Here is a 16970-nt window from a genome sequence, read left to right on the forward strand (position 1 = left end):
ACATATGGTATCTGTCTTTCTCTGTATGACTTACTTCACGTAGCATCACACTCTCCAGTTCCATCCACGTTGCTACAAAAGGCCGTATTTCATTCTTTCTCATTGCCACGTAGTATTCCATTGTGTATATAAATCACAATTTCTTTATCCATTCATCAGTTGATGGACATTTAGGCTCTTTCCATAATTTGGCTTTTGTTCAAAGTGCTGCTATAAACATTGGGGTACAAGTGCCCCTGTGCATCAGCACTCCTGTATCCCTTGGGTAAATTCCTAGCAGTGCTATTGCTGGGTCATAGGGTAGATCTACTTTTAATTTTTTGAGGAACCTCCACACTGTTTTCCAGAGTGGCTGCACCAGTTTGCATTCCCACCAACAGTGCAAGAGGGTTCCCGTTTCTCCACATCCTCTCCAGCATCTATAGTCTCCTGATTTGTACATTTTAGCCACTCTGAGCAGCGTGAGGTGGTATCTCAGTGTGGTTTTGATTTATATTTCCCTGATGAGGAAGGCTGCTTCTTTAGTAACCTCCTGGTGCGTGCCTGCACATGCGTACATGTGATTATATATGATAATTTTAAATACAGTTGCCCCCCCAGGGGCGCCTGGGTGGCTCAGCCAGTTAAGCGTCTGACTTCGGCTCAGGTCATGATCTCACAGTTCGTGAGTTCGAGCCCCGCATCGGGCTGTGCTGACGGCTCAGAGCCTGGAGCCTGCTTCAGATTCTGTGTGTCCCTCTCTCTCTCTGCCCTTCCCCTACTCATGCTGTCTCTCAAAAATGAATAAACGTTAAAAAAAATTATAGTTGCCCTTTACCCACTCACAGGTTCTGTTTGTGAAGTCTCCTGTTCATTAACACTTATTTGTAACCCTAAGATCAGTACTCATGGTGCTCTGTGGTCATTTGCAGGCACAGAGTGGTGAGAAATCGGAGTTGCCTAATGCCCTGTTCCCAGCTGAGTTCAAGAAAAAACATTGTTTTTCTTGTTCAGCTCAAACACATCATTTAGTAACAGTTTTTTTGGCTTTTTCTTGATTTTGCCTTTTTTTAAAAAATTTTTTTAATGTTTATTTTTGAGACAGAGAGAGACCGAGCATGAACGGGGGAGGGTCAGAGAGAGGGAGACACAGAATCTGAAACAGGCTCCAGGCTCTGAGCTGTCAGCACAGAGCCCGACGCGGGGCTCGAACTCACGGACCACGAGATCATGACCTGAGCCAAAGTCGGATGCTTAACCGACTGAGCCACCCAGGCGCCCCGATTTTGCCATTTTTAAAACGGCCCTGAAGCATAGTGCTCAAAGTATTTTGTCTAGTGTCCTAAGAGCAAGAAGGCCAGGATGTGCTTTCCTAACGTAAGCTTTGTCCGGGCATGAGTTACAGTGCTGTTGGCTGCAAGTTTGTTGTTAATCAATATAAACGAAAGCTTTTTTAGTTTTATCTTTTAAAGAGTTTATTCTTAATCTCTTCAGCTAGTGTGGGGCTTGAACTCACATCCCCGAGATCAAGAGTCGCATGCTCTGCTGACTGAGCCAGCCAGCCACCCCCAACCAGGAGTGCTTTTGAACAAACACATAAAACAAGGTTATGTGTTGATCAGTTGACGTGACCAAGTCCCATGTTTCCCCAGATGGCAGCGGCCGGGCAGTCACTAACACTCAGTGCTCACAGTGACTTTGCAGAATGGAACTACCAGGAATAATGAGAACCGGCTGTGTATGTGTCAAATGTGAGCGAGCCTGGGCTTCCAGAGAGTGGTGTTTGCTAATGCAGGGGATTGGACTTGACTGGTGTGTTCCCTGCGTGAACGGTACTTATCTCACTGGGCATCAGGAGTTGAACTCCTCAGTCCCTCTTGGCATGCAAGACCACAGGTGTCACCTGGGAACCGGCACCCCCCCACCCATCCTTAGGTCTTCCCGAACAGGCTCATCTCCCACCATCTGAAAGGTGCTTTTACAGCACCTCCCCCTTCAGCAAGTAGCTCTCTTAGAGCAGAGAGAGCAGGAGTTCAGGCCAAGCCCTCATGCCCCAGGACTTCACACACCTGCCTTGGTTGCCCTCCCTGTCGCTGGAGCCACTGTCCCCCCCACCCCACCCCACCCCCGCCCCAACAACCTCCAGCAGTCATGGGGTCTCCCATTTGTGGCAACAGAGCAAAGCTCCAGGTTCTCCTGCACCTACCACGCCATTTATCTCCTCCCTTCTCAGCCCAAATCCCAGAGTTCTTCCGCCTCTGCAAGGTTTCACCCCCAAACTGAAAGCCTTCAGTTTCACCACATCCAACCCGTGGAGGCATCTGCACAGTAGAGAAGCCTGAACTCTCAGCATCTCTGACAGTGCTGCCTCCTGCCTTTCTTCCTGCCTTTCCCTGGCTGGCTTCTCTGCTCAAACTCTAAATGTTTGGGTGACCCAGTGCGCTGCCTTTTGTCATCGACACCCAGGCCCCAGGAGATCTTAACCTGACCCGGGCTTCAAATACCATCCTCGCTGATGTGTTCTGGGTTTGTGGCTTCAGGTTCCCTTTGGAGCCTCAGCCCGGGTCCGTACCCCACTCCCCTCTCGCTCTGCCTCTTCCTGTGCTGTCGGACCTCAGCTTTCCGCCCACCCTGTTCTGTTCCATTCTCTTCCTAGCATCCATCTCGTTGACTGGTCTGTACCCTGCCCCACTAGCACCCCTCCCCTCCCCACCTCAGAGCACCACGAGAGCAAGGACCTGCCTGTTCTGTCCTCTTCTGTACCTCTAGTGCCAGCACAGTGCCCGAGACACCACGGGTGCTCGATAAATGAGGGGTGACTGAGCAGATCTGTGACGGAAAGCAGGCAGGGAAGTTGCTCATACCGGAAAAATGGCTGCTACGGCAGGAAGAGCCTGAACAGGCGCACGTGGTCGTGTCTGCCGGAGGCCACTGGTGCCATGGCCCCGGCCACCGCGGAGCCCACCTCTGACATCTGGACTCCCCGACCGCGCCCCAGAGACCACCTCATGGCAGCTCAGGCATTTGGGACGGGCACCCCAGCAGATTCTGCCACAGGCCCCCCTTCGGAAACACTGGTTTAACCTATCAAGGACTGTTGCTAGCTTACTCTCCTGTTTTCAGCATTAACCCTTCTGGAAAAAGCGTGTTACTTAATTGAGTTAGAGGAGCGATGTTGCTTTTGGGAATGGGAATATCGCTAAATCAGTTTCGAGGCTGCATGGAAGGAGAGTTGTGAGGACAGGTGTGCCTTCTCCTCCCCCGTGGAAGTTTGTTTATGTTTAGTCTTTGGCACACTTGATTAAAGTGAGCTACCGTTACCGTATTTTAATATATTTCAGTCAAGAGAACACCCCGGCGCAAGTCCTGAAGCAGTTTTCTTTTTCCACAGAATATAGCAAATTGTTGAACACGACTGAAAGCTTAATCTGAAGGTTTCCTGAGTGTACCTGGCTCAGCAGTGGGGACGATGGTGAGCAAGACACAGGCCTTGCCTTTAAGGAGCTCCAGATCTGATAAGACACAGACAAGAAAAAGGTCAGCACAGTTGCACACAGCACAGGGTACAGCGTGGCATGTGACCCAGGCCTCGGGGATGAGGGCAGGTCTGAGCTGAGCTCCTGGGTAGCCCAGTAATGCAGGAGTTCTAAGAAACCAAGCCGAGGAGAAGCAGATGCCCTGTCATGGCCCTCAGTCACTAGGTGAGGGGACTGGAGTTGATCTAAGGCCCCAGGGAAAACCGAAGGGCTCAGTGGGGGCAGGGGAGAGACGGGAATCTTCCACTTTGTAGTGTGCAGATTAGATGGGAAGGGGACAGGTGGAAGGCACTTGCAGTAACACAGTGCAGAGGTGACGAGGGCCTGAATTAGTCTGAGACCTGTGGAGACAAATGGGAGACTTCACAGGACTGGATGGGGATGGGAGTAATCATTAATGACAGATCTGTAATGTCACCAGCTGCGTAGCTGCTGGGACTTCCTGACACAGGTAACCCAGGGCGTAGAGCAGACATGTGAGGGAAGATGGGGAATTCAGCTGTGAGCATGGTGAGGTGGGGGCCCTTGGGCCATGCCCTGCCGGGCTGGGGTGACCATTTGGAGTCAACAGGCTGCTTGGCACAAGGGGAATGGATGAAACCAGTCAGGGGAAAGTGGAGAGACATCCACATCTAGGGGACAGAAGAGGAGGAGACTGCACAGAGGTTTAAAAAAAAAAAAAAGGTGAGGTCACCAGAACAAGGAAAGAGATGTTTCTAGCTGGAACGACGGGTTCCCAAAGACAGAAAAGGGCACGGCTGACATCTGTCCCAGAGTCAGCACCATGCTGGCAGGCAGCTGCAGAGGGGCCGAGAAGGAGATGGTAAGGAGAGGTCACTTGAGAAGTTGGGCGTGAAGTGGAACGTGGTGGAAGGAGAGGTTGCGAGGGCTCAGGCTGAGTCAGAAAGGAGGCTGGGGGCAAAAAGCGGGTCTCAGCAGAGTCCAGGAAGCGAGGTGGTCGGCTGAGGACTGGGTGAGAAAGGGTCAGAAAGTGAGAGATGGGAACTGAAGATCTCATAAGGGGTAGTGACGAGGACTCAGCCATATGGCCAAGGGGACAGAACTGTCCGGACTGGTTACATAGTCCAGGGCAGCTGAGAGGCCCTCTGGATGAGAAGACTCAGGGAAGGGGACAGCAGGGCCACAGTCTTAGCTGAATAAGGGTATGCACTGATGGGGAAGATGAACGCGATAGGCCCCCGGGATGTGCCTCCAAGAATTGGTCTTTTTCAAACTGAGGCCTTGGGCAAGGGAGCAACTTGCCATGGCCAAACAGCTAGGGAAATCGCAGCCCAGACTGTCACTCAGACAACCCAACTGGGTGGCTGGTCCCTGTGGGCCTTTCCCTCACTTCTGTGTAACTCATGCTCAACTACCTGTGCACCTGAGGGGCCCTCCAACTATTAGTATTGTAATTTGTACCACCTTTCAGCATGGTGCCAGCACCTTCCTTACTCGTCTAGGTGGGGGTGGGGGGGGGAGCCATTTTCTGTGTTTGGTTAGGAAATGGACTCTGAAAAGTACAGGTAATTATGACTTAGATTTTCCTTTTGTCCAGACATGCTGGATAAATGTGCTTGAGGGTGGAGGCATCACTGACTAGTACCGAAAGCCTTCTAAAGGATGTGCAGTCAGATCGGACTCCAACGGTGAAAACTTAAGCAAGTGACTCTGTTGTGGAAAGAATGTTCATCTGTGATGCAATTACTCTAGTTTACCAAGTGTCGTCTTCCTGTTTTCCACATCATTTTACAAAGAGCTATTGCTTTTTGAGGATTTTGCCCTGTGAAATTCAGATGATCCCTTTCCTATAGCCATCTATAATGTGTGTGTTGATGGGGGAAGGTCGGTAATCAGACCCTGGGATTTCCTTATGCTGTGGTCTGTTTTTAAGTGTCTTCCTGGATTAAAAGGTGTCGTTCTGGCTCTCAGCAATGGCCTCTAAAATGCGCCTTGAGAGATTAATGGATTTGGCCTGACATCCGTTAACCTCTCCTCTTACAATTGTCAGAAACCTTGGACTGGTTGACACAAGTGGAATTTTTCTTTCATTTGGATAAATGTGTCACTGTCAGATGATGTTGTGACAGATGGAAAAATCCTATGTAGGGCACGCAGGAAGGACTGTGAGGAAGGACTGTGAGGGGCCCTCTGGCACAGGGGTTGATATGAACCCATCCTGCCTCTTATCGTGTGCACTTCCTGAAAAACGTTCCTGTTTTAGATCTCAGTATAACAGCTTGGTGGAGGTCTATCAGGGGCCCAGCAAGCTGCACCCAGCCTAGGACCCCAAGTGTCTCCCTAGGCCTGTGGGTAGGGGGTGCGGCGGATGACCACCTGACCAGCTCCTGCACCCTCTACGGAGTGCCACGGTCCACCCTGGCGAGCGGGTGTGGCTGCCTGAACCCTTACCAAATAGAGCCTCACCTTCCAGCCCTTTACCGCACTCACCTCACACCCACCCGCCCTGTGGCCTGGTAATGGGATACCTGTCCCCTCTCCCCACGGGGCGTGCCCTTCTGGTCTCTCCCCAGCCCTCCACCTGGCCCACAGCCAGTCCTGGGCATCCTTTGCGGCTCACCCTGGGGATTCTGTGCTCCTTTCCTCTACTCAGACCCACGCACTCGGGCCGACCAGGGCTCTCACCCTGTCCTGGACCTGTTGTCCAGATCCAGGGACCCAGAGAAGCGCTACCACATTGTCCTGTGTTCCATCGTCAGGGCCGGGCGCCCGCGCGGCTGGGGGGAAAAGGAAGGGAGGATGGTGAAAGCGAGGGATGCCCAGGCTTCCGGCCCCCTTCGCGGCAGCGCCAATCCGAGTGCACTGTAGCCCACGGCACGCCCGCCGGGGAAACGGGAGAGATGCGCACCTTTTACCGGTTTCCGCTCCCCGGCTTCCGGCCGGGTGGTCCTGGCTAGAACGGATCCCCGAAGCCGGGGTGTAAGGCAGGAGGGGCAGCGAGTCCCGCCCCTCCCCTCCCCTCCCCTCCCGGCCAGCCAGATCACGTGGTCCGTAGCGCCCCCAAGGGCCAGCCACGTGACGGCGGCTCGCCGTTGCCTTGGCAGCGGCTGCGGTGACCTGCGGGGGTGGGGCAGCCCGTGGGGGCGGGGCCGGGGAGGGGGGGACCCGGCGGGACGCACGGAAGGAGGGAGGGGGCCGTGCTCAGCGCCCCGGCCGGGCCACGGGGCCACAGGGCAACACGGCCACGCCGCATGCCACAAGCCTGAGTGGGAGCGGAGCCGGCCGGCAGGCAGGGCAGCTCGGTGAGTGCTGGCCGTGGGGGGCGGTTGGCGGAGTGGGGGGGGAGGTACCCCGCCCTGTTGGGGGACCAAAATTGCAATGGGAGACTCGACGCGGGGGAGGGGGTGGGCTTTCTCCTGGGCTGGTTTGGGATGGGGTGGCTGCGGATTTGGAGGGTGGCCGGGTGACCCCAACCCTAAGGGATCCTTGGGAGGAGTGCGGCGCTGAGAAGACTTGGAAGTCCAGAACAGGGGCCGAGTGCGGGTCCTGCTTCTACTGAGGCTTTCCTAGGGGAAGGGACAGAGATACAGGTAGACGCTTCTGGGAGAACCCTGTGGAGGCTGCAGGGGCCCCTGCGCCCCCGCCCCGCGCGCGCGGGTGTGACAGAGTCAGACTCGCCATTGCTCATGCCCCAGATGTTTAAAGGAAGTTAGGACAGGCAAACCCCAAACCTACCGCCTAGAAATGTTTCAGGCAGGCCTGCCAAGGAGAATAAATAGCTCATCTTTAGAGACACCATTATTCTTCAAGAGCTTTTTTTTCTGACTGCTCCTTACATATAAAAAACAAACAAAAAAGCCTCCGTGAAGTTTAGCCAGGAGGGCATCCTTTGAAGCCTCTGTCACCCGACAGAGATGTCAATTTTCATCTTGTCCCACCCCACCGCTACCCCAGCCCAGAGTGTGAGAACTCTGCCTCTCCTGGGGCAGGGGGAGGAGGCCTGGCAGAAGGTAGGACACCTGGACTGGGACGGTTAGGTGGGATATGAATCCAGTCCAGGCTACTCCTTCAGCAGGAAGTGGCCTCTCTATCTCCAGGACCCACAGGCCTGCCTCAAGACCCAGGCTCCAAGCAGACGGACAGCCTGCCCTTCCTTCCACTCCCTGCCACTCAGAGGACATCTGCAGGGCCAAGACTGCCCAGGCACTACCCAGAGGCCAGCGTCAGCCCTCATTGCCCCCAAAGCCCTCCCTCTCCACCCTCCAACTTGAGCCCAGCCCAGGCCCACCGATGGCCCCTGGGCTTGTCTTTTCACCCTTTGGAGGCAACCAGGTCCTCCTGCTCCTCCCAGGCAGCCAAACATTTCAGCGGACAACCACCCAGACCACACCGACCCCAGGCTGCTGCTCCCTTCACTAGCTCCCTCAAAGCCCCTGCAGCCTGGCACCACCGTAGAGTCCAGCAAGGTCACACTGCCTGGGCTGCCTTGGTCCTTGCTCCCTAGCAGGGACCTTCTCCCTGCCCAAAGTTGCTCCTTTGTCCTCACACCCCCTCCACGAAAGCAGCATTTAGCTCATTGGGTGAAAATCCCCCCCCCCCTTATGTTGCTTCCCCACCCAACTCACAGGATCCTCACCGTTTTCATCTCTGATGCCTAAGTACCAAATGCAGTCTGACCTTAAAGCCCAGTAAGAAGTGTCTTTTGGATGGAGAATGGAGAGATGGATACTCTGTGAGGGCAAAGGTTGTGCCTTTCACCCATCCACCTGCCATATGCTGTCTTCCTCATACCTGTTGGCTGGCTTCTGTTACGTATGGATAAAGAAAAGAGGAAAAGTCAATTTCCAAATGATGCCATTCTAAATTATTTGGTGCTAACCAATGGATTAGTGAGCAACGTTTCTCTTAATTCTCCCCGAAGGAAGGGACGGTCCAGTGATTGAAGAGCTGGAAAGCAATGCTTCTGGCTGCAGACAGGGGCATGGGGCAGTGACCAGGGCTCCCAAGCCAACTTTCCTAGAAACGACCTAGTAATTGGTATCCCCTGGCAGAAATAGGAGAACACAGAACTGTTCCCCAGGGTCCTGTTGGCCAGTAAAAGCTGTACCTCTGCAGCCTAGTAGAGAACAAAGAGGAAGGCACCCCAAAAGAGAGAGCTCTTCTCCACCTCTAGGACCCTCCCATAGAACCCTTTCAGAGATTGGTGTGGATAGATCAAGTTTGGGGCATTTCCACAGCCACTGACCCTGGCAAACACCCCTTCTACCACCTACCCACCCCCAGCTCTGCTCCCTGGGACCTAGAAACACTGATCTGTTTGTAATAGCCTTAAGTTGGCTTTTTGTGGGGCCTATGCGGGCCTGAACATACAAGTTCACATCTGATGCCAAGTGAGCTGCGAGGTGCCGATGCCCTTGAAGTCTGCCCTGCAGATTAATTAGAACCGATCCTGGCGTGCTGCTGCGCGGGCCGGTCCCTTGGGCCACATGAGACCGCCAATCCCCTATTTGGATTAGTGGAGATTTGGGTTTAAATTCACAAGTCTTGACAGATCGGCCCTTCTGATCTTCATTCCGTGTTATTGTCAAACCTGGTATCTACCTGGGATGACCGCAGAGGTCTCTGGTCTCCGTTTCTCTGTAACATGTGCTCATGTCAGTTGGTGGATTCAGCTTTTCCTTTTGCTCAGGGTTTCCACCGCAGCCTGGATGTGGCTTTTCCTTCAGTTATATAAACCAAGTATTTTGGGGGGTGAACTGCGCTGATTAAAATTTAAATTGGATTTGAGAAATTAGCTGCTGTTTGGAATTATTATTTTTTTTTCTTGTGGTTGGACCCTAGACACTGAAAAGCAGTTTTGAGTCTTTGGGTCTGTTATTTTGTTTAAGAGCCTTGTAAGGGTGGGGATGTCCCCCATCTGAAGATGCACAAGGTCAGAAAGTTCAGATGTCGTGCTCAAGATCACATGGTAGATTAAAATCCAGGCCTAGCCACTAGGTCCTAGGGTCTCTGTAAATGCTATAGCTCCCTATTCCCTGAGGATAGCAACAGATTGGAAGGTTCCTTAGGTGCTTTGGGGCTGACCTTAGAATTCCATTTACCCACATTTGACTGGAGCCTTTCTAACATAGGGATGGAAGGCCGGATTCTAGCTTTGTGGAGGGAGGCACAGTGGACACTGTGGTGGTTCGTGGAAGTGTACTCCTGACCCTCCTCTCCCACAGATGGTCCCCACGGTCCTGTGTTAGGGATCAGGGTCCCATACTCCCACTACCCCCCAGTGTCAGGTATAGACAGCAGGTCCCAGAGAAGGTCAACTTGCTTGGCTTCTGGCTTTTCCAGGTCCCGGGAACCCTCGGGGATGCCTGAGAGTATCTGCCTCCTGCCCCCAGCCTGGCTCCCACCATGAGCGCCGAGCTCAACGTGCCTGTGGACCCCTCCACTCCTGCCTGCTCTGAACCCGGCCACAAGGGCATGGATTACCGGGACTGGGTCCGCCGCAGCTACCTGGAACTGGTCACGTCCAACCACCACTCTGTGCAGGCGCTCTCCTGGAGGAAGCTCTACCTGAGCAGAGCCAAGCTGAAGGCCTCCAGTCGGACCTCTGCCCTGCTGTCAGGCTTTGCCATGGTGAGTGCAGACACGTGGTGGGGAACGCGGCCTGCAAAATGGGCTTTTGCTGTCGAGATCCTATGATGCTTCAGGGAGCAAAGCACTCCCTCTAGGCCCCACTGGCAGACAGGCTGGCTGCCAAGGATGGTCCCCAAGCAGTTACCTGGCAAGGAGGTTGAGAGTAATCAAAATAGCTTCAGTATGCAGGGAGAGAAGTACCCCCTGTGTGCTCCCACCTTGGGCACCCCTCAAGACTTTGGAAAATCTGAAGGATTTGAGCAGGACTCTTGCAATGATTGGGGTTTGCTCAGTTTGGCCCAACTCAGGACGCAGATGCCCCCCAAATGTGGCCTCTGGGGTGACAAAGCAGAGCCTCTGACCTGACTCCTGGCTGCCAGGCCACTGCCTTCCTTCTGAGTCATTCCCCAGCACAGGAATCAGTCTTGGGCCAAACTGCGGGCCCCGAGAAGGGCCATGTCACCTGTTGACCTCAAAGTCCCTGACTCACATGCCTTCAGGGAATTGTCCCAGAAGGTGAAGATGCCAGGATTCAGAGTGAGAACGCAGGGAGGGCCACCCCTCTTTCTTCTCCATTGAGTGGAAATAATTTTTTTCTTTTAAAAAAAAATTTTTTTTAAATGTTTATTTATTTATTTTTGAGAGTGAGATAGAGAGAGAATGTGAAGGAGGGGCAGAGAAAGAGGGAGACAGAATCCGAAGCAGGCTCCAGTCTCTGAGCTATCAGCACAGAGCCCGACACGGGGCTCGAACTCACGGACCGCGAGATCACGACCTGAGCCGAAGTCAAATGCTTAACTGACTGAGCCACCTAGGCACCTCCCCCCCCCCTTTTTTTTTAAAGTTTATTTTTGAGAGAGAGAGACAGAGAGAGTATTAGGGGAGGGGCAGAGAGAGAGAGGAAAACAGAATCTGAAACAGGCTCCAAGCTCTGAGCTGTCAGCACAGAGCCTGACACCGGGCTCGAACTCTGAACAGTGAGATCATGACCTGAGCTGAAGTCGGATGCTTAACCAACTGAGCCACCCAGGTGCCCCTTTAAAAAATTTTTTTAATGTTTATTTTGAGAGAAAGCAAACATGCAAGCGGGGGAGGGGCAGAGAGGGACAGAATCCCAAGCAGGTTCCATGCTGTCCGTCAGCACAGAGCCCCACTTGGGGATCCATCCCAGAAACCGTGAGATCATGACCTGAGCCAATATTAAGAGTCAGACACTTAATCGACTGAGCCACCCAGGCACCCCCAGGTCAGTAGTTTAAAGCAAAGGCTTTATTTATGTGTTGTATTGTGTTATTTATTTATTTTTAACATAACACCAAAAGCATAAAATCATATGGTGCACAACTTTGGCATATAGTTATTTTCTTCCTGTGGTTTCCATCACATGCAAAAGATAGAATGTTTTCTCAAGCTTAATTGTACAGAATGCGGGTAAGAAGTTTAAACGACTCTATGAAGGCTTGTTTTCCACATGGCAGAATTACAGTCTCAGGTTAGGTTTGTCTGGCTCGCGCTTGTGTTTTTAACTCTGGAAAACACACTGTGAGAAGTGCTGCGTGATGTGATGCAGTAAGACAGTTTCCTTTATGCGCGGGCCCGGGTCTCCGAAGTCACTTCCTATCTGCAGCTGTCTTCTTAGACCCCCGCCTTCCCAACACTCAGATCTCCAAACTCTGAGAAGCTTCGCGGTCTTCCCCAGCCAACGAAAGGCTCACCCAAGTTGAAGCCTCCCAAACTGCTTGTTTAAAGGCCCTGTGCATAAGGTTCTAAAACCTAGATCGAATTCTGGAGGACTAGTCTGACACTTACCGGCAGCCCGCAGGGGTACGAAGTGGTCTTAGGTTGAAGATAGTGACCGCAGGCAGAGACCAGGATGGCAGGGCCTGGATGCATCCTGCAGGTTGCTGTCTGTCCTTAGCTCGGCAATGGCAGTCACACTTGCCAGTGATCAGTCGTTCGTTTCTTCAACGTTTATGGGGCGTCTCCTCTACCAGTAAATGCTTCCTTAAGCAACCTGGGATACACTTCAGAAGCCATGCGGTGCTCTCACCTTCTCTTCTAGAAGGTTCCTCTCATGGGGGCGGCCACGGCCTAATACGCACCGGACATTCAGTGGTAATGGTGAAAACTGGAAAGCAGCAGAACCAGGGGTGGGAAAGCAGCAGTGGGCCCACTAGATTAACACGCCACCTGCAGGCCAGGTAACTATTCAGACTGTGGAGCAGCTTGCGAGAAAAAAGACCAACACAGATCATCGGATAGGATCTCAACAGTGGAAACCATGGCTGAACAAGGGCGGGCCAAGAAAAAGTGAAGAGTCCGTTTGCTAGGTGTCCCCGATTAGAATTGCAAAGCTGTTCTTTTGCCCCACAGCGAGCATTTATGCCTAACCTTAAGCCCGTTTGTTCATGTTTATCCTTCTGCTAACACAGAGCCAGTGAACCGTGGCCGCCTCATAAAATCTTTGCATAAACACATTGAAAAATGGCCTTTCGGCCTTTTCTCTCCATGAGGCTGAACAAAACTGCTTTCCTACTGCAGGCCCTTTAATTATCTTTGTTTCTTACCTCAATGCCCTCTGTGTTTTACAACGCCTTTTTGTTGAGCCGTCTCCTTTGTGGTAACGAGAGCCTGCCCAGGCCACAGGGGTCACTGAGAAAAGACCACCCCCTCAACGCGTGTCCTGTGGCAACTGTATGGAGCAGTGGTCAGTTCTGAGTTTCTGTTCAGCTGTGGTCCACTGGCACTGCCGTATCTTCTTTTTACCAACCAAATGTTCCATCTGTGCTGAAAGGATGAGTCTCTCACTCTAGGAGGCAGGACTTGCTAGAAGTTGTGAAGTTGTCTTTCTTGTAAAAATGTAAAAACAGAAGATGGCTCGGATCTAGGAAGCGAACACAGTGGGTGGAGAAGCCTTCCTCTGGCTTCTCTCTGCCTCCCCGTCCCCCTTCCTTGACTGGTCTGGTTTATTACCTGTGGGCCCCTGGGGGAAGACCCTTGGTGAGCCCCGGAGTCCTTGCCAGGCCTGGACTGCACCATCCACTGGGGGTGGTCCACTGTGCTGAGGGGCAGGGGAATGCCAGGCCACAGAGGGAGTTCTCGGTAGCCTGGGTCTGCCCTGGGGGAAGTGGGGGAGGGCCATGTTGCCCAGCCTGTAGTGTGAATGCCCTTAGGGCCTGTGGTGAGCAAATCCTGCCTGACTGGCTGTAGACATTCACTACTACAGCGCTAGGCTGGGGCTTCTGGTTCCCTCTGTGGGTCTTTTTTCCCTTTTATTTAAAATTAGTTTTGGGGCGCCTGGCTGGTTCAGTTGGTAGAGCATGTGACTCTTGATCTCGGGGTCATGGATTAAAATTTTTTTTTTTTGTCGGGGGCACCTGGGTGGCTCAGTCGGTTAGGCGTCTGACTCTTGGTTTCGGCTCAGGTCATGATCTCATGGTTCGTGGGTTCGAGCCCCACATTGGGCTCTGCGCTGACAGTGTGGAATCTGCCTGGGATTCTCGCTCTCCCCCTCCCTGTATGTTCCTCCCCCACTTGGGCTTTCTCTCTCTCCCTTTTGCTCTGTTCCTTCGTCACTTGTGCTCGCTCTCTCAAAATAAATTAATTTTTTTAATTAAAAAAGTCTTTTTTATTTTATCAAAATGAATACGTGCATGCAGTTTAAAACCAAACTGCTGCTGCAGGGCAGGTAAGCCACCCCAGCAACCCTGGCTGCCCACCCCCCGGCCAGCTGCGGCGCCCTCAGGCTCTTCGTTCTGAAAAACTTTCTCCAGACTGCTGTTTCCCGATTTATCCATCTCAGGCATTACCTATTGGCCCGGGCTTCCTGGGACTGCGGTTGATGACTCAGCTTTTTGCCCAGCCCAGCCCCCTCCCCACAGCCTCCCCCCCTCACCGTTGCCCTCGTTTTTTGTTTCCATTCCTGGCCTTTGAGATGCGGGCTTCTCCCCCGGGGCTTCTAGGGCTGTGAGCTGCACCCTGTGGCCTGTGTGAGGCTGTCTGGGCGTGCACCTCCGAGTCTGGGAACCTGGGGACCCACGGGAGCCTCCACGATTTCTTTTTTTTTTTTTTTTTTTTTTTTACTTTTTGAAAGGTTAGCTTTTAGTTTTTGAAAAACAGCCATTGTCTTGCAGCTAAGTCAGCAGCAAAGCCACCTGTTCCCAGGGAAGGGTGGCCTCCTGGGTCAGAGCTCGGTACCCCAGGTACCCCAGGTACACTCTTAGTTCTGGGCTGGGAGGGCCCCCCCGGGGGGTGAGCCCCACCGCCCACCACCTTGTGCTTTAATCTCCCCTGCATTTTCTGGATTCTTCCTTAGTGAGATGTGTCCTTCAGCTCATCAGAAAACAGGAGAATTGGAAGTATGTGGACAGTGAGGTGGGAGCCCTCTGCCCCGAGTGGGCCCGGCACGGGGAGGTGGGGGGGCGGCTGCGGGCACCCCGGCCCAGCCTCGCCTGCTCTGCGTTGCAGGTGGCCATGGTGGAGGTGCAGCTGGAGACGCAGTACCAGTACCCGCGGCCGCTGCTCATCGCCTTCAGCGCCTGCACCACAGTGCTGGTGGCCGTGCACCTCTTTGCCCTGCTCATCAGCACGTGCATCCTGCCCAACGTGGAGGCTGTGAGCAACATCCACAACCTCAACTCCATCAGCGAGTCCCCGCACGAGCGCATGCACCCCTACATCGAGCTGGCCTGGGGCTTCTCGACCGTGCTGGGGATCCTGCTCTTCCTGGCCGAGGTGGTGCTGCTCTGCTGGATCAAGTTCCTGCCCGTGGACGCGCGGCGCCAGCCCGGCCCCCCGCCCGGCCCCGGCGGCCACACGGGCTGGCAGGCCGCGCTCGTGTCCACCATCATCATGGTGCCCGTAGGTCTCATCTTTGTGGTCTTCACCATCCACTTCTACCGCTCGCTGGTACGCCACAAAACCGAGCGGCATAACCGCGAGATCGAGGAGCTGCACAAGCTCAAGGTGCAGCTGGACGGGCACGAACGCAGCCTGCAGGTCGTGTGAGGGCGCGGCGCCCCGGGCACAGGCCAGCAGCACCCCCCCTCCCCCCCTCCCCCCCCCCAGGAGCCAGCATTGAGCTGCTTGCCTTCTGGGGAGCATCACACGGGAACGTGGGGATTCCTGACAAGGCTGCCTAGGCACTGCCAGAAAGTTCCAGACCAAAGTCTTGTCCCTGTCCTCATGTCGGAAAACCTGGCTGGATGATGCTCCCGCAGAAAGTGGAAATCTGTAGTTAAAAGAGAGACTCTGTTGCCAAGAGCTGAGAGCAAAAAAAAAACAAAAAACAAAAAACAAAAACAAAAACCTGAGTCCTTGGGCCTGGGGATTCTCTGCGGCAGGGGACAGGGCTCCAGGCAGCACCCAGGCGTCATGGGCAAGGGCAATCTCAGACACGTGGAACAGGCGGCCAGCAGAGGTGGGAGAGCAAGGGGAGGGCGGAGAGTTTCAGAGAAGGGATTGCCCGGTGACACGTGAGGTGGGTCTCCTGGTGGCTGGGTGTCTGATGAGATGGGGTACAGACCCACAGCTTTGCCTGGTGGTTTCCTCTGCTGCCCTGGGGGGAGTCAGTGGCCTGGCTCACAGGAGGAGGGCAGGAACCTGGAGCACTGGTCTGCTCAGCTGGTGCTGCTGGTGTTCAGCCGGCCATCAGACTTGTCAGGCCCCTGGGAAGACATCCAAGGATGGAGGCCTGCTGGGGCTGGCAAGGCACATCTGTGGGCATCCCGTGTGAAAGGCCCTCTTGAGGAGACTTTTAACTGAGGGGTGCTCTGAGGCACACGGGGCTCAAATTCTCTCTTTCTAGCCAGCCTGGAGCCCAGTCACAATGACCCAACAAAGCCACTGGGTCAGGGAAAGGGCTCAAGTCCAGAGTTCTCCATGTTTGGGCTACAAAATGGCCTTGGAGCCCAAGTCAGCTGCCTCTCCAGGCTATGGCTGCCAAAGTCACTTGCTCAGGAAGCAGAGCCTGCTTCCTGTCTCCCTGCTGCCTTGTGACCCCAGGAGGCAGGAGGGGGCAGCCTGGGGGACTTTCTGTTTAGACAAGGCCATTGGCCGGCCCTGGCCAAATGCGGGTCCCGTTTCTAATGGAAGGCGAATCCCCATATAGTGTTCCCCTGCAGCAACCCCCAGTCCTCCCAGCTCCATGCAGGGGCCCAGCTCCTACATTTCCCAGGCCTTGTGCAGTGTGGGTTCTGCTGTTTTCATTAGACCATAGCCCATGTTCTTGGGTCATGCACATACATACTACAGCTCAGCTCAGGGGGAAGCATGCCACATCCTGAGCTGCTTTCAAAAACCAGGCTTACCACACTGGCCAACAGCCACCTAGAGAGGGAGACTTGTTTTCATAGTCCTCGGACGTCATGCTCTGATGGCATTTCTGTGGACAGCTTACTCTCTGTGGGGTCTGAGTCGCCCACGCCAAGAAATCCTGGCTGGCCTGGCTGAGGTTGCTGGGAATGTGACACACTGTTGAGGACACAAACCTTAACACGTAACCAAAATGCCAAGGGGCTGCCTGGGAGCTGTGCCGAGAATCAACCGTTGTTAAGTCGGGACATTGTGGGAGCCTGGACAAGAGCCTGGCATCTTCCAAAGGGCGTGTTCCTTGCATCCTGCAGATGTCTGTCGTTAATTTGCTTGCTCTCTGGTGCATGTCTGTTCTTTCTTGGGGTCTTGTTGAAAAGGCTTGTCTGGCTTACTGTGTATTTGCTTTGTGTCTGCGTCTCTGTAAGACAGCCACTCTGTCCTGGACAAGACAGGCTGGCTTCTCCCCACGGCTGGGAGTGGGCAGTAGGCCCTTCCTCCAGCCTGGGCCTTTTGAGAGGGGCCATCCTGGCCTCACTGTCCTGGGCCATCTGG

The 16970-nt window shown here is 53.9% G+C and overlaps 1 protein-coding gene and 1 long non-coding RNA gene across 5 annotated transcripts; one reads left to right on the forward strand and one right to left on the reverse strand.

Annotated features, from left to right (window-relative positions):
• The first annotated feature begins 3388 nt into the window (after positions 1–3388).
• On the forward strand, positions 3389–16398 carry ORAI2 (ORAI calcium release-activated calcium modulator 2). 4 transcript variants are annotated; one of them, XM_047838759.1, is made up of 3 exons: positions 3389–3516; positions 9819–10106; positions 14574–16398. In XM_047838759.1, exons 2-3 carry the CDS (start codon positions 9882–9884, stop codon positions 15111–15113), a joined length of 765 nt encoding a protein of 254 aa, XP_047694715.1. In that variant the 5' UTR covers positions 3389–3516; positions 9819–9881; the 3' UTR covers positions 15114–16398. The 4 variants fall into 4 exon arrangements, with proteins under 4 accessions (XP_047694715.1, XP_047694714.1, XP_047694713.1 ...); XM_047838758.1 differs by lacking the exon at positions 3389–3516 and adding an exon at positions 4236–4338; XM_047838757.1 differs by lacking the exon at positions 3389–3516 and adding an exon at positions 6373–6778.
• LOC125154438 (uncharacterized) lies at positions 3404–6460 on the reverse strand. The gene is made up of 3 exons (XR_007147793.1): positions 6385–6460; positions 6097–6253; positions 3404–3491 (listed from the first exon to the last, which is right to left on the reverse strand). It is a non-coding gene; the product is annotated as an uncharacterized LOC125154438 (long non-coding RNA).
• Positions 16399–16970: the final 572 nt, after the last annotated feature.

Source organism: Prionailurus viverrinus, chromosome E3 (assembly GCF_022837055.1).
Source record: "Prionailurus viverrinus isolate Anna chromosome E3, UM_Priviv_1.0, whole genome shotgun sequence".
Classification (NCBI taxonomy): domain Eukaryota; kingdom Metazoa; phylum Chordata; class Mammalia; order Carnivora; family Felidae; genus Prionailurus; species Prionailurus viverrinus.

Bases quoted from the DNA above. Each gene is read 5' to 3' on its own strand.
- ORAI2 (XM_047838759.1), top strand. From the start codon at position 9,882: ATGAGCGCCGAGCTCAACGTGCCTGTGGACCCCTCCACTCCTGCCTGC. The intron at 10,107-14,573 runs GTGAGTGCAGAC...TCTGCGTTGCAG, and splicing joins TGCTGTCAGGCTTTGCCATG to GTGGCCATGGTGGAGGTGCA.